Source organism: Phyllostomus hastatus, unplaced genomic scaffold, assembly GCF_019186645.2.
Source record: "Phyllostomus hastatus isolate PE091 unplaced genomic scaffold, TTU_PhHast_1.1 phas_contig_86, whole genome shotgun sequence".
NCBI lineage: Eukaryota > Metazoa > Chordata > Mammalia > Chiroptera > Phyllostomidae > Phyllostomus > Phyllostomus hastatus.
The window spans coordinates 29314702-29330826 of NW_025333977.1; the positions used below are offsets into that span (position 1 = coordinate 29314702).

Here is a 16125-nt window from a genome sequence, read left to right on the forward strand (position 1 = left end):
CCTTTTTGCGCTGCTGGTGGGAATGCACATTGGTGCAGCCACTGTGAAAAACAGTATGGAGTTATCTCAAAAAATTAAAAATGGAACTGCCTCATGACCCAGTACTTTTAGTTTTGGAAATATATTCAAAGAAATCTGAAACACTGACTCAAAAGAGTATATGTACCCTTATGTGCACTTCAGCTTTGTTTATAATAACCAAGATTTGGAAGCATCCTTGGTGTCCATCAGTAGGTGAATGGATTAAAAAGATGTGGTACATTTACACAATGGAATACTACTTGGCTGTAAAAAAGAAGGCAATCTTACCTTTTGTGACATCATGGATGAACCTGGAGAGTATTTTGCTCAGTGAAATAAGCCAGTCAGAGAAAGACAAGTACCACATAATTTCACTTATGTTTAATTTAATTAACAAAATCAACTAACAAACAAAGTAGAAACAGATCCACAGATATGGAGAACAGACTGACAGCTGTCAGAGGGATTCTGGGTTGAGGGGCTGGGTGGAAAAGGTGAAGAGGTTAAGAAAAGACTCTCAGAAAAGACTCCCTTGGTAATCTGGTGATTACTAGGGGAAAGAGGTTGGGGGAAGTAGGAGAGAGTAAAGGGGTGGATAAATGATGGTGAAAGGAGATTTGACAATACAATATACAGATGATGTGTTACAGAATTATATACCTCAAACCTATATAATTATACTAACCTATGCCACCTCAGTAAATTAAAGTAAAAAAGTAGATGAACAAGACACAGCCAAAGGAACTCACCAGAAAGCAGGGTGAGGGGAGGTGAAACAGGTCTGCACAGACTCAGGGTGCTATGAGAGTACCCCAGCCATGGAACCTCAGAGAAATCTCCTTGGAGAAAATAATTCTTTGACTGAGTTTTGAAGGATGAGGAAGGATTAGTCAAGTGGATGACATGGTCGGTGTTCTGGTCAGAGAGAGAATGTCATGGGAGAAGGCCGGAGGCTTGGAAGCGCAGATGCAGTTTGGTAAAGCACTTACATTTTAGTCCAGGGTGCTTATGGCAGAGTGGTAGATGTGAAGGCCAAATAAGTAGGCCTTAGGGTCAGCTCTTATTCTGGAGGCCACGCTTTCACATTGCATTGTGCACTGAATTCACCTACAGAGTGTTAAAGTGCAGGTTACCAAGCTGACCTTCAACAGGGCTGCAGTGGGCTTCAGTGATACACATTTTCAACAAGTATTCTTGATAACAATTCTAGAGATGACTGTGCTCAGAAAAACACTGTGATAGGTAATGGTGCACCTTGAAAGAACTTTAAATGGAAGGGGAATCTGATCAAATTCATGCTGTAGCAAAGATGGTGGTAAGGTATGTGTGACCCTGGCAACAAAAAGACTAGTTGAGGAGGGCACAATGACCCTTTAAATAAAGATGATGACGTGATCTAAGACGGTGGCTGTGAGGATGGAGAGAAAGGGCAGAGTAGGAGTGAATGAGGAAGAGCTAGGGCATTAGATTTGGAGAATGATGCAGAAAAAAGAGGGAATGATTCTCTGGTTTCTGACTTAGGTAATTGAGTAGGTAGTTGTATTATTTAACAATCCAGGACAATAGGAGAAGACAGCTTTATGAAGGTTGGTGGTGGTGATGAGTCTAGCCTGGAAATATTGACTCTGAGCTGGATCAGGTAGTAGTGGTCAGTCAGTGATACTGGTATTTAATTGGGAAGAAATAATTGTTTTGTAGATGTATATTTAGGATGAACATAGGTGCCAGGATAACTATGATTTCAGCTTTTAGTCACTTTAACATTTCTTTACCTGCAAAACATTTGACTGTTCATTTAAGCATTTATTAAAAATGACAGAATTATGTGCAGTAAAAGCCATAGGGAAAATAATTTTTGATAAGCTAGGAGCAGCATACTTATACTTTAGCTCTTAAAATAGAAGATTAGTTAGATTAATGCTTCCTTGATATAATACAGACACTTAAATCCTTTTATCATTGATTCTGATACCAGGCTATAATCACATTAATGTGGTAGAAGTATATCCCTGAAAAAATTAATTTTAATATAATCAACTATGAAAGCAAATATGATTTTTATTTTGGTACCTTTAACTTTACATTGAGTTACTTGATCAACACTATCATATTCTAAATTTTATAATGTTTTACAATGTTACTTCTAGGCCTTCTTCTCCTAAAGTAATGGAATGTTTAAAATTAATATTAAGAATTAGGAAAGAGTGGCTCTATTTCAAGTAGATATTTTAATATTAATTGAGATTGATAAAATCTATGCTTATTTCTACCACAGTTGTCTTTATCCTGCCCTTTAGAAATTCTCTTTCCAACAAAGCTTGTAGTTTCTCTTTCCCTGCAAATAAATGGATCTCTAAGAGCAGATAAAATTAAGAAATGTCTCCCAAATAAGTAGTGACTAATTTTTCAATACTAATGTCAGGTATTTTAAAGATGACTTTAATAAAGGTTAAAATATCCAAGTAAAACATAAAACATCTGGTTCACCACCATATTCTTTTTTAATATTTTTATAATAGCAAACAAATTACAAAATAAAACATTAAAATAAAATATTTAGGTAAGTGACAGATCTTGGGGGGCATATCTTGGCTTGATTAATATGCACAGCCCAAGATTCTGTTTCTACATAGGCAACAAGATGACTTTGCACTAGGCTCCTGAGCTCTGTTTAATCCCACAGTCTCACTGTTTTCCTGACTCCCCATCACACAAAAAGGTATTAAGTTTATTAAGCTCAAGGTGTTAAGCTTATATTAGATTAGATTAGATGTAGATATAGATACATTATATATATATATAGTTCAGACAATTGATAAAGCTGTATGGATTTAGCATCTCTCTTGTGTAAATGGTAGGAAGAATGCACTAAAGGTTTCTACTGTCCAAGGTTATGCAATGTTCCTGAAAACATGCAAATTTGTAGGTGAATTATTTTTGCAATAGCTGAGGTACTGATATGGAGATAGGGACTGAATTTTCTATGCAGACTCAAGAAATAGAGTAAAAGTCAGAAGACCCAGATTCTGGTCCTTAGTCACCATCCACGATGGTGGAGGTTTGGGTGAAGCAGTCAAGCCCTGTGAGCTGCATTCTCTTTATCAGCATGACAAAGATAAAATATCTACCTTTTGTCAACCCCACTGAAGCACTCTAAAGATTAATTTTTATGAGCCTCTCACAAAAAGTGACTATCATAGCAGAGATTACCAGTTTTCTATCACAGTCAAGAGTTCTGTCATATTGGGAATAGTTTTGTAGAAAAGTACTTTTTGTTATTTGCGGAATGGAGACAAGTAGAGCAGCATCCTCCCAAATAGCATATCTTTTGAAGAACTAGGGGTGGTTGATCTTTGGCTTCATAAGAAATAAGTATTTTCCATGATCTGGTTACTAATAAGCTGGGAAATCTGCCCTGACCAAACACTCAGAGTTGTATTGTATTGCTAATTAAAGGCCTGATGATACTACGACCCTAGAATCCATGAAGGCATCAGCAAACTCACATCCAATCTGTGTTTGATTATCTTTGGTAAATAGAGCTAATTTCTTCAGCTCCATACACCTTCTCATTCATACACACACATACACACACACAACTGTCGGTAGAAGAGACTTCCTTTCGGAGCCATACATATGGTTGTACAGGGATGTCTGGATGTAGGGGCACAAGTCATGTCTGAAATCCAACCCTCTAACCTCACCTGCCAAATTGCGGGTCTGTGTGTGGGACTGTGTCCTCCAGAGAAAAGGAGACTCTGTTTATTTGGCCCACCCAGAGAGGGTGCCTTATTATAATTTGCCCAGAGGTGGCACATATCACCGGCATAGTTACTTCCTCTCTTATTGGAGAGCTTTGACATGTGATTTTGGAATTTATTTACCCTGCATCTGAGTGGGAAGAATTATGCCTCCATATGTCTGGTGCCCATATCAGAGTAACTACGGGAGACATAATAATAAGATCATATTAGATAGGCTCACAAACTGGACATGTCCCATGGATGACCACTGTGAAGGCAGTTCCTTCTGTGTGTGTGTGTGTGTGTGTGTGTGTGTGTGTGTGACCAGGAAAGTCAGGGCTGGATGTATAAGCAACACTTAAAACTGGGTGTAAGTGTATGATGGCCTCCTAGGGCAGTTGTGACTGTGATGCTCTGTTGTCTCAGTGGTCTCAGAGGTGTGTGTGTTAGCACTAGAATCAAAATCACTATTGACAATTAGCCAAGGTGGTGAGGGGGTGTCTAGAACCTTAGAGGCATGGACTGTAATTCCAAATGACCTTGGCCAGTTAGAGGTATAGTTAGAAACCATTAGGAGAATCTATCACATTTTTAAGTCAGCAGCCCCAGACTGTCCTCAGGCTTTAAAGAGGTTGAACACGTTAAACTGCATAGGCTGCTTTGACAGCAGGGTGTTGGTTAATTACAGTGGCAATCTAATTACAAGGTTTATAAGGTTTCCCTGCAATTGATTCCCTTTCAAGTGTGTGGAAACTTCCCTTGCTATGCATTCACTCCTAAAACTCGTGGGAATAGACCAGATTCTGGGGCCGTGTGTGTCTTAGAATCGGAAAGAATGTACCACTTTGGCATTCTTATTCAGGACAGTAAGGGACTCTTCTAAGTATTTCAACCATTCATTCTTTAATTCATCCATGAATTCATTCATTCATTCATTCAATAAATACTACATTAATAGTATGTACCTAGTACTGCCAGTGTCCAGAGATCTAAATCTGTTGAATATAGTCACTAACACAGATGGGCCTACAATAGTTGGGGACACTGACAAAATTAAATGACTAAAGCTATAGTTCAATAATGGTATTAGTGATGCACATAAGGTGCTAAGGGAGCATTAAAGGAGACATCCCTAAGTTTGCATTGTGTGTGTGTTTGGTGTGGGAGGAGGATGGAAGGGTGTTGGTGGAGGTGCAGAGCAGTGCTCACTGAGGAGACAACATTTGAGTGGAATATTAAAAGTGAAGTAAATACTCAGTATACAGGAGACAAACGTTTGGGGATGGAAAAATAAAAAAAGAAAATCCAGAACTGTGAGAGAACAAGAAAATCAAGCATCTGCCACCACTGTAAACAACCAAGAACAATAGGCACTGCTGTGAACTAAACTCTTTCCTCCATACACAATGTGAATGAAACACTTTGCCAGCTCTATAAAACATAAGAGCTAATCCTTACAAAGTCATCATTATGTATGGGTACATTTATTATCTCCATGTCCAGATGAACAAAGTGAGGTTTAGAGGGGATAAGGTATCAGAGCAAGATCACACATATAATACATGGATTTGATAAAGCTAGGATTTGAACTTGTGGATATCTGATCCTGGAGCTCAAGCTGTTAACCGCTATGTTTTTGTAGCCTCTTTAAATGTGACGGGCTATTATGCGATATAAGATGCATGCCATCGGAAGCCTTTTAGCATGCCTTTTTTTACATTTTGGGGAGAAGCAATTAATTCCAGAATTAATTCCATCAAGACCTAACCCTCAGTTTCCTCATATGTGAAATGACAAAGTTGTGCTATGTGAACTCTAAAGACCTTTATATCTCCAAGATTCTGTTCTCATTTAATCTTGCCCCAAGCTTAAGAACACTCTTTTTGTCTTACATAAATCTTGTCTAATAGACTGCATATCAATATTAATGACTCAAGTGCACAGGGCATTTTGATTATAATCTTCCTTTGGATGAATATGAAACACTAATGTGTCCAGTTTTCCACATTAAATTCCTGCATATGGAGGGACAAAAGTTCTTATCACTAGGGTTCATTATATGTATTTTAATTCAATGATTAATTACTAAACTCTTCACAGGCCTCTTCCCAATTTCTCAAAAAGAGTAGGAGCAGGCAGTAGATGGATGTTGATGAATGAAGGAGGGATCATTCTGCTCTTCTTTGCTTCATGTTTGAGAAAACCAATATACCCTAGCTTTATACTACTCTGCTACAGGCCTGCATGTAATGGAAGGTAGTAACAAATAAGCACAGGGCTTCAAGAGAATTATTTTCTTCTCCTTCAAGGCAGACTGGCTTTAGTCAAGATAGAGAGGAGTTTATTTTACTTTCAAGCAATATCTATAACATGTTATAGTGGGCATTGGCTTTTTTTTTAACTTTCCCAATCTAGACTGTACAATTGGGAAATTGCCCACTCTGGAGTCTTGCTGGTAAGCAGATGTGAACTTTCCCAGGCTATCTTGCAGACAGGGTATGGATGTGTAATGTGGCTCCACTGGCCGTCCATGCCTGCCCCCACTTTGAACTGGAATTTCAGGGCACATAAAAGCAATTGTGGTAGAGACCTCATCCTGACAGTGGAGGGCAGCAGCTGAAGCTCCATCATGGGCAGCAGCAGTGGCCAGCAACTGAACCCGTGCCCAGTGAGGGTGTCAGGGTTGCAAGCTCTGATGTTGCTTGTCCTGTAAGGGCAGCAGTGAGACCTGTACTAGTCTGGTTTGGAGTTTGGGGCCACGCCCCTGCTTGGTCCCTCCATCTCAAGCCTAGTTCTAGGAGTCTGTGAATGCTCCAATATACTTTTTAAGCATTAAAAGAAAAACCTTTTTATTTTAAAATATCTCAAGCACGCAGAAAAAAAATGCAAGAATAGTACAATGGACTTCCATACTATCCTTTCCTCAGATTTGTCAATTTTTAACATTGTGCTATATTTGCTTCCTCTCTCTTCTTCTCTCCTCCCACCTCTCTCTGTAATTATATCATGCATATTATTATTGTAATTATTCCAGATCACATGAGAGTAGGTTACATACACTATGCCCCTTCACCTCTTTATATCGAAGAATGTATTTCCAACGAATAAGAATATTCTCTTACATAGCCATAGCTAGTTATCAAATCCAAGAAATATAACAGTAATGCCTATCTAACCTCCAGTCCATATTCAAGTTTCGATTGTGCTTTATAGTGATTTTCTTTCCTGTTCTGAGCTCCAGTTCAGGATCACTCAGGCTTCATTCAGGCTGTCATTCTCTTTAGTATTTTAACTTGTAAACACCTCAGTTCTTCTCTGTTCTTCATGACATTGATATTTTTGAGAAATATAATTTGCTTATTTTATAGAGTGTCCCTCATTTTATGTTTCTCTGAGATTTTCTCATGATTAGATTCAGGCTGTGCATTCTCAACAGCAACATTATATGAATGATACTGTGTCCTATTCAGGGCGTCACATCCAGAGATAGACATCCAGATAATCACCTTATTGGTGACATTGATTTTGATTACTTAGGGTGCTGTCCAATTTCTCCATTGAAAAGTTACTATTTGTTTTCTTTTGTAACTTTATATGGGTGATATTTTCATGTTATATAAATATCCTATTTCTCTTCAGACTGCCATTCTCCTCAGACTATCATATTTCTCCTCAGACGTCCTCAATTTAGCATTTATTGATTATTCTCACTTGAATCAATTTTTACTATGATTTCAAAATACTGATTTTTCTGCCTTTATTATTCTTCCTATGCTCATTAATTGTCTAACTATACTTTTATTAAATCCTTTTTCTATTTAAATGAGCCAGAGTTGGTATCTGTTGCTTAGAACCAAGAACCCCTGATTGATTAACTTGTATATTTAGGCAGCTAGTTCCAAGAACCTGTCCAATCAGTTCACTAAAATGGTCAACCTGGTCAGTCTAAGTAGAGACAGTGAGGAGCACCTTCAGGAAAATAAATGATACAGCTTTCCATGGTGTCTCATTTAACTTTTAAAATACACTTACAGATTAGATTTTATTCCACTGTTAGCCGAACAACTACTAATACTGACCACATAAATGTCAAATAGTTATATTAAAACTGAAAAACAGAAAAATATACTTTTTTATGACTAAGTGTCAAAAACCTGGACATTTGGAAACATCTGGTGTTTTATTATAATGTTTACTTTCATGTACACTTTTTATTGTAATAAGCATCAAAGTAAAGAATAATAGTATGAGGTAGCTAGTACACTGGGGCAAGGCAGCTTTCATTCCTGTACTAGCTCTGCTAACTAGCCTATATGGGACTTCTTGAGCAAATTCCTTACTATTCTGAACCTCAGTGTTCTCATCTGTGAAATGAGATACTTGGACACAAAACATTTTCTAGAGGCCTTCAAACCCAGGATTCTATGACCTCAAAACTGAATACTAGTGCAATTGTTAGAGACAAAAGGAAATGTTAACTTAGAATATTCTAATGAGCACATTTGCCGTTTTTTTCCTAACGAGCACATTCGGATCCAAGATTATTCTTATATAAAGACCTACTACCTGTGAGAAAATTCCCATGTCATGCAGAGAATAGAAGTGTCAGAACAATTTGGAGAACAATTTAGTTTAAAGATGTTAAAGCAGTCTCAAGCTGTCTGAACAGATGTCGGTCCCAAGAAATAAATAATTTCAAAGTGCTCGACGCTGGTCAGGGCACCTCTTGAGCAGTGTGTCTTATTCAGAGGGCTGTACTTTCATGGAGACATTGGAACATCAGAAATGTCATTATGAGGAACGGTTGAGTGAACTAGGCTGTTAATTATAGAGAAGAAAGATTTAATGGGATGAGGACATGATAGTTCTCTAAATATTTGAAGCTTTGTTTTATTCAGGTGAAACATAGTAAGTTTGTTGTGGTTTTAGCAGGTGAAAAACTACAAACAATTGGTTGGAGGTTATCATATCAATATAAGGAAGACATTTTATTCAAACATGTTGTGATAGTTGTTCTTGCTATTTAGTCTCTCAGGGGACTCATCACACCACTGTGATATCAGAAAGCTACCAAAGAGTCAAGGTTTTTGCTAAGTTCTCAGTGCAATAGATCAGACCCTGTCCTCCACATAGATGTTTTCAGGTAAGTGCTTCTCAAATGTTAAATGCATAAAAATTCAGTTTCTGATTAGGTCTGGGGTGAGACCTGAGAGTTTGCATGTCCAACAAGCTTCCAGGTGGTACATGTGCACATAGTAATGCCAATCAGAAGGCACGTCACCACATGATCAAAGGATACCATACAGTATAAGTGTGTTACAGTTAATACCCATGTGAAAGGAGATAAACAGATGTTTTGCTGCTCTAGCAGCTGCTTCTTCTCATAATGTTTAAATGTTTTCCTCTTTCTCATTTTCTTAAAGAGTTCCATATTTTCTGACCTTTTACTACTTTTGATCACTTGGCATGATGATACTGGCATGCCTCCATCTGATGTTCATCCATATGCTTTCAGGTAACTAGGGAATACTCCCCCTCCGGGTATGTTGGAGTTGGCTTATTTTAGGTCACTACTTCAGCTGGCCACAACACTTTGTGGTGGGACACAAAGACATGTACACCCAAACACACATGCTCTCAATGGTGCTTTTTACTCGATTTCTTCCACAACACATAATGGTCTTGGAACAGAGGCCTGTGGGCAAGCAGGGACACTATTCTCTGCTCACCTGTAAGCTCCCCTTCTTCACTCTATACCTCCTTCATCTCCAGGTAGGCATCTTACCACAGTGAGAACTGGTGCTGTATCCAGTGTTCTAACTGTCATTATCTTGAGGAAACTTTTTACCTTGCACTGTTACAATACCAGCTTTAACCCTCAAGGCTGTACAGAACAATTCTATCCTCTTCCTACATAATAACTCTTCAAATATTTATGTAGAGTCCTCATGGTGTTCCTGAGTCTACATTCCAAGCCAAACATCCCCAGTTCCTTCAATCATTACTCATAGGAAATGGTTTTGAATTCTTCTACCATACCAGTTGCTTTAAAAACCACATACATTTTAAGACGGTATGTAGGAGTGGGGATTTTGTAGCTCCCTAGGTAGATTTCTAGCATCACAGAAGCACCAATCCTCCCTTGGCCTCTCCATGATTCATAGATCACCATATGGCATTCTGTTTGGGGAAAAAAGTTTAGACCACACCAAATCCCACTGCAGGGTTTCTCTGTTTTTTTTTTTTTCCTGAAATCTCTGTGCACGAGCAGGGGCTTTGGGGAGTTGTATGTGCACCTGCAATGCAAACTCTCCCACTTGGTTCAATTTCCCCCCTTTTCAGAGCTGCCGGCAGGGTTTCTGTGTGCTTCTTTTCAATGAAATGGTGCATAAGCAGCCTCTTCCTATCTAAATGAGCACATTATTTTTCATCTGTGAAATTTCTACAGTGATTATCTAAAAATAATATGTAAAGATGATCAATTTAGTAAAATCTCACATGGAGAATAATAATGCTCATTTATATAATGAAGTTTTAACAGAAGTAATACATTGTACTAGTAAGGATCAGTAAAAAATGATGTTATGAGGCAATATTGGCACTGTGTTGCATTGTACGCTGAGCTCAGAACAATCAGCAATGATCTTGGTATTGAACCAACAGGGTATTAACTGTCTTCTTGTTTATATTCTGTATAATATAATAATAGATAAGATACAAAGATCCTTTTTAACAGACTGGGAAAGAAGTCTTCCATTTGGTACTCCTAGTAAAGGGATGGTATAGGTGAAGACTGGTTAAATTGGGGGAAGCAGAGATAAAGGAAGGAGCCACTGAAAAAAAATATAACTCCCAAATCATAGCACTCTGTTCTCTGATCCCTGAGTTACATGCTATATTTCAAGATGGCTTTTCCTTATATAAATTTGAATTATAAAAAGGTGATAATACATTTCAGAAACTTGGCAACTCCAATTTCTCTATTAGTGTATTTGAAATTACATCATGTCTAGATGTCCCAAAACATCTAGATCAGACTCAAGTCTTTTAACAAGAAAACATTTGGCTAGGGTTTGCCTTCACATTTAGTGCAAGAAATGCACACTAGTTATTTCATAAAAGCATCATAAAGTTAATTCTAGAATGTAAGACCTTTCAACAGCTCTACCTTATGCCTATGCTGGCAACATGTGACCTCCACGAAGAGTGTAAAAAAGCGGCCCACCAGATGTTTTGATTACATGATGTGTTGCATCTTGATGTTTCCTAGGTTGGCAGTGGTACTACCAGAGATTCGGGATTTTAAAATTAACAAGTTCTGTTTTAACCTTTTCTTATTCTTTAAAAATGTTTTATAGTCAAAACATTCACATGCTCATAAATTTTTTTCAAACACATATTTTTAGGAAGAATGTTTATAATCCATAAATAAAATCTAGGACGAACATACTGTGTTTCTTACAGTAAGTGTATAATGTAAACTGTTGGCTGGAATGGCTGGGGAATATAATCTTCAGGCTAATCAAATACTCTACAATATCATAAGTTTATAATTTCTAAGTGTTAGAAATTCAGTATCACATTCATTCCAAGCATGATTTGCCTGTAAATATATAGAAAGGCACTACAAAATCTTGCTGAAGCTTATAATTTTGTCATAATTTTGATATAAGTTTCATTGTACATGAATTTATGTCAATAGAGTTCTAGGTAAAAATACTTCAGGCAATAAATTCATTGTAGTAATGCTCATTATAGCTCATAGGAAGACTTCAAGGAGGAGGGCAGGTCTCACTTGAGCTGAGGGGAGACGGGAAGGCCGCAGCTACCCCTGACGAACACAACCCAACCAACTCCGGCTTCAGGCCAGCATTGCTTCATTCTCCTTAAAATACCCCCTGGCTCCCTCCCCAAACCAATCTTCAGAGATTTTCCTCTGAAAATGCAAATATACTGTGAGGTGTGTATGTGTGGTGTACTGGTATTAATTATATCTTTGTTTGCAAAGGGTTAATAAAGAAGTGACAGGATTGAAAATGATGGCATCTGGAGGGGAAAAGTGGATCTGTTAGAGAAGTGAAGTACCTGTGCAAAATATTGTCTATTTTACAGTTTTCCTTAGGATCTCAGTGATGACAAACTGCTGTCACGGATGTTGAAAACAACGTTCTATAATCTTACCTTGCACTGGCTTCTGCGTTCATTGTTTCTAGTGAACCCAAGTGAATCTCAAGTGACCAGACCTAATACATTAACGTAACTGGTGTTACCCAAGCTGTTCCCCTTGGAAGATTTTTGTTGAAAAGCTTAAGCAAAGTCATAAATAAAGGCAAACAAAAAAAACCCTTTGGTGAAAGACAAATAAAATTGGACTTTCAGAGCTGTTAATAATCTTATAATTTTGTCATTTACATTTTCTTTAGTTTTTTTGTCTTGTAAAGACAGAGGGTATGGACTATTTCCTCAGCTGACTTGAATAAGTTGAAAAAGCCTGTTTTGAATGCCTATAATAGAGATCAATTACAATTACAAACAGATTTTTTGTTTCACTGCCTTCTGAAATAACTTTTTTTAAACAAAAAATTTACTGTGGATGCTTTATTAACAATAAAACACAAATGTTAGTTCAAAATTGAAATTATATCGTTCTATAATTCCAGGGGGAAGAAGTATGATTAAAGAAAAATACTGAGCCAAGTAACTATTTTGCTTGAATTGGCAGTATTAACTCATGGACACATACAAGTAAGCATCACAGTACATAATGTACAGAGGTAGTGGAGGGAATAAGACCACAAATTGTCTATTCAGAGTAGAGAGTTTGTCAGAACTGATGCTAAGTACATAATCACCACTGGCTGCCTTGGTCAAAGGGAAAAAAAAAGTAAATCTTTAGATCACTAAAGAAACAACCTTTGCTTCAGTTTCTGGGGTGATCAGTTCCCCTTGGAAATAACTGGTGAGGCAGCTGGAAAATAGCATAACTCTGGGGCCCTGCTCCTAATAAATATACCCATGACGTTTACTATGAAACCAAAAAATACATGCTACTATGCTATGCTTTGTGTATCTACCGATAATAGATGTCAGCTTTTCTCTTCTAAAGAACTAGCAGTGTTTCTTAAAATTTTGTGACTTCTGAAGTAAATCCAGTTTTTACAGTAAACTGGATGAATTGCTGTATGTACAAGAGTTTAAAAAGTTTATTTTCAAACTCATTAAATTGCAAAAATAAAGGCTCTGTAGAAGTTTAAATTCAACTACCTTTTAAGGCTTCATGTGCATACCTCCTTCACTCCAGGTTGTTTATTTACAAAGCATTTTATTTTAAAATCTCTTGGATACAAGAAAGAGAAGAAGGTACAGCAAATCACGGCAAATATTTTGTTTCACTCTTGTTTTAAGGTATCAGCTAAGAAACGCCAGTGTTTCAAACAAACTCCAAAGTTAGCAGAAATTTTAGTGAATCTGCTCATTCCAGTTCGCTTCACCAGATATGCATTTATATTTTTAATTACAAACCTCTGGAGTGTTTGGACTATGTTTCTTCTTCCTTGAGATTAGAGTTAGCTACAACCAGGAAGATGGGCTATTTCCGATGATAAGGAAAGATTCTTTATTTAATCTAAATATACCAACATGATGAAGGTTTTGTCAAAGAGTAAATACTATTCTTTAAGGAACAGACTGGGGTTTTAAAATGTAAGCAAATGACTACTATAAATCAGTTTGCAATAGACATTATTTTCTGGGGCGTGGGAATTCCCATTGAGACGATCATATCATTTAATAGCTACTAAACTAGTAAAGTCTTAGAAATTTTATGTTTAAAAGTAATGGTCAATAGTAAATAGAAAAAAATTATTGTGCTCTTAACTTTTGGCAAGCATATTGATTACAGTCTTCATTTAGTAACGTTTTCAAGTTAAACTTGGCAGCAAAGATTTGTGAGTTTTACTGCCAGCCATCATATTTGTTGTTATAGCATTGCATGAGCAAAAAAACACATTAAGTCTGGAGCGTATGCAGAGACTTAAATTTTGTCTAGTCTCTCAAAGTGAAATGAAACTCTCAGACATTGTTCTAGACAATTCAAGTTTCATAAACATCTTTTCTTGAAATATTCAGAAAATTGAGTTAAAATTGTTTTGGGGTTCACAAATTTACCAGATTGTTGCTTCAATTTTCCATTCACAAAACTGTGTTTTCAAACAAAGAAACAGACAAATGAACAAAATGACATGGAAAGTTTTTATAAATTGCCCAAGTTGTCAATTATGAATTTTGTGTTGATGAGCAATTTTTTGAAGAATAACTTTATTTATTAAAACCCTTCTCTTTTACTCTTATAGAGAAACTGTTTAAGGATAATAGATAATGTACAAAATTGTAAGTACCATTCTTGGGTGGAGATGAAGCATAAAACTATAGTAATAATCTTTTGTTAATTTTTTCAGCAGTCATTGTTTGAATGCTTCTTTGTTACTAAACTTTCTAATTAATGTAGCTTTGATAAGAAACATGCAGATGATATTTATTATATGTATTAAGAAATATACTTCAATCATTAATTATTGTCCATCAACTGTGATATAATTCCATTACTAATTTTCAAAACAGGAGGATGTCAGCAATATGACAAATGCTTTTGGAATTCTGATAGTGCTGATTCAGAATTCTTACAAAATTTAGCAATATGATACAATACCATTTTATACAAAATTAAATCATAGTCCAAAGGAATTTCCTCACAGCCCTGGAAATGAAATATGCAACAACATATTTATCTATTTTCCATTGCTCTGAAAGACACAGAAGCAACACCTTCTGTGTTCACACATGTTACACACTAGGGTGGAGGCACCACATATAATGACTGTATTTGATTGTCTTTGGAATGGAAAGGAAGCTCAAACATCAAACCTGATGACTACAGTATTTAGAAATAGCAAAAAGAGCTCAGTTCACACTTTATGAAGCTGAGTTGGTATTTCAGTTTTTCCCCCTAAAGCATGCACCTGCCTCTATAAAGAAGAACCAACCAGGTGAATGAGAACTGGAGTCAAGGTTAAAGTAATCTTTGCCCAGGAGAGTAGAGTGCATCAGAGAGAAGTGTCAGCTCAGCTCAAATAAGCATTAATAACCTTAGGTGGCACCCCCCTGAAAAACATTAGAGCCTCTCGGACATATGTTTAAATTCATCCTCCCCAGTCATCTTGTAACTCTAGGGATAGGTGACAATGTCCCATCATTGTAAGGGGGAAAATACAGCACAAAACACTGAAAAAATATCACTTTAAAAATAATGAAAAGTGCAAAGTGCTCTAACTGCCAAGAAGCCTTTGCAGATGGTAAAGGAAAACGCTTTGTCTTTCCTATTATTGTTTGCCCTTCAGTTGACATACATGCCCAGTTGCATCAAGAAGAGTACAACGGAAACACGGTCAGCTCCAGGTTTTCTCTGTTTGGGTTCCTTGAGCTTGTTTGAAAAAACAGGCTCAGGGAATGCACAGAAAACAAACTTCCCCAATCGAAGTTCCGAGGTGGTCGTTCCCTCCCTTCTCCTTCCCTCTGAAACAGGTCCAGCCTTCCCAGCAGCACCGGACAGAAATGTCATGGTCATGTTGCACCACTTCACTTGTTGAACTGTGTGAAGGCGGCGCTTGACCACAGTAACTTGGTGAGCCGCCTTGCTCTTCAACGAGCCCCCAAGATTTCTTTCCAGTTAGGATGGAAAGGTCTTACCTGCATGTGTCCCTGGTACATTCTGCTTCGACTTCTTCGGGACTTCCTGAGGCCGCCGGATGCTTTCCCCCGGGTTTCCTCGCACGCGAACAGAAGGGAGAAGGCGGCGAGCACCCTGGGTTCTCGCAGGGGGCTCCTGGGCCGGGTGGCAGGCTCCGGTGCCCCGCGGGCGCGGCCCCTCGGCGGCGCGGCCGCTGCCGGGAACTGTTCCCCGCGCGGGGTGCTGAAAGCGGGCGCGGGAGAGCGCGCGCAGGCGGCGAGGAGCCGGGCGGCCGGGCTCTCCCGCAGGCGCAGGTCCTGTTCGCCGGCGTCTCTAAAACTCACTCCTTCTGCGCCGAACTCTTTCTCGCTGCCTGCCGGGCTGCCTCATGTCTCTCTCACTCTCTTCGCCGAGGACCTCCTCCTCCTCCTCCCCAGCCCTGACGCGAGCGCCCACACCAGCAGCCGCCGCAGCTGCCGAGCGGGGCGCGCGCCACCCTCCCGGCAGCGTCCCTGCCCAGAGCCTGAGGGCCGGGCGCGCGCGGCGCGCGTTCCCGGCGGGCGGGGAGCGGCCAGAGGGCGGTGTGCACCTGCCTGCGACCCCGCGCGTGCTCGGGGGGTGGTGGTGGTCACGCTA

General features: G+C 38.6%; 1 protein-coding gene across 6 annotated transcripts in view; it reads right to left on the reverse strand.

Annotated features, from left to right (window-relative positions):
* PEX5L (peroxisomal biogenesis factor 5 like) overlaps window positions 1–15897 on the reverse strand; it is a 204570-nt gene extending 188673 nt beyond the window's left edge. For 5 of the 6 annotated variants that reach the window (XM_045851695.1, XM_045851692.1, XM_045851691.1 and 2 more), the window contains exon 1: window positions 15510–15897. In XM_045851695.1, coding sequence (XP_045707651.1) covers window positions 15510–15530 — 21 coding nt within the window. In that variant the 5' untranslated portion in view covers window positions 15531–15897. Of the gene's footprint in view, window positions 1–1010; window positions 1090–15509 lie in introns of those variants that run through there. The other variant, XM_045851694.1, reaches the window with a different exon arrangement.
* Between the last annotated feature and the right edge of the window lie 228 nt (window positions 15898–16125).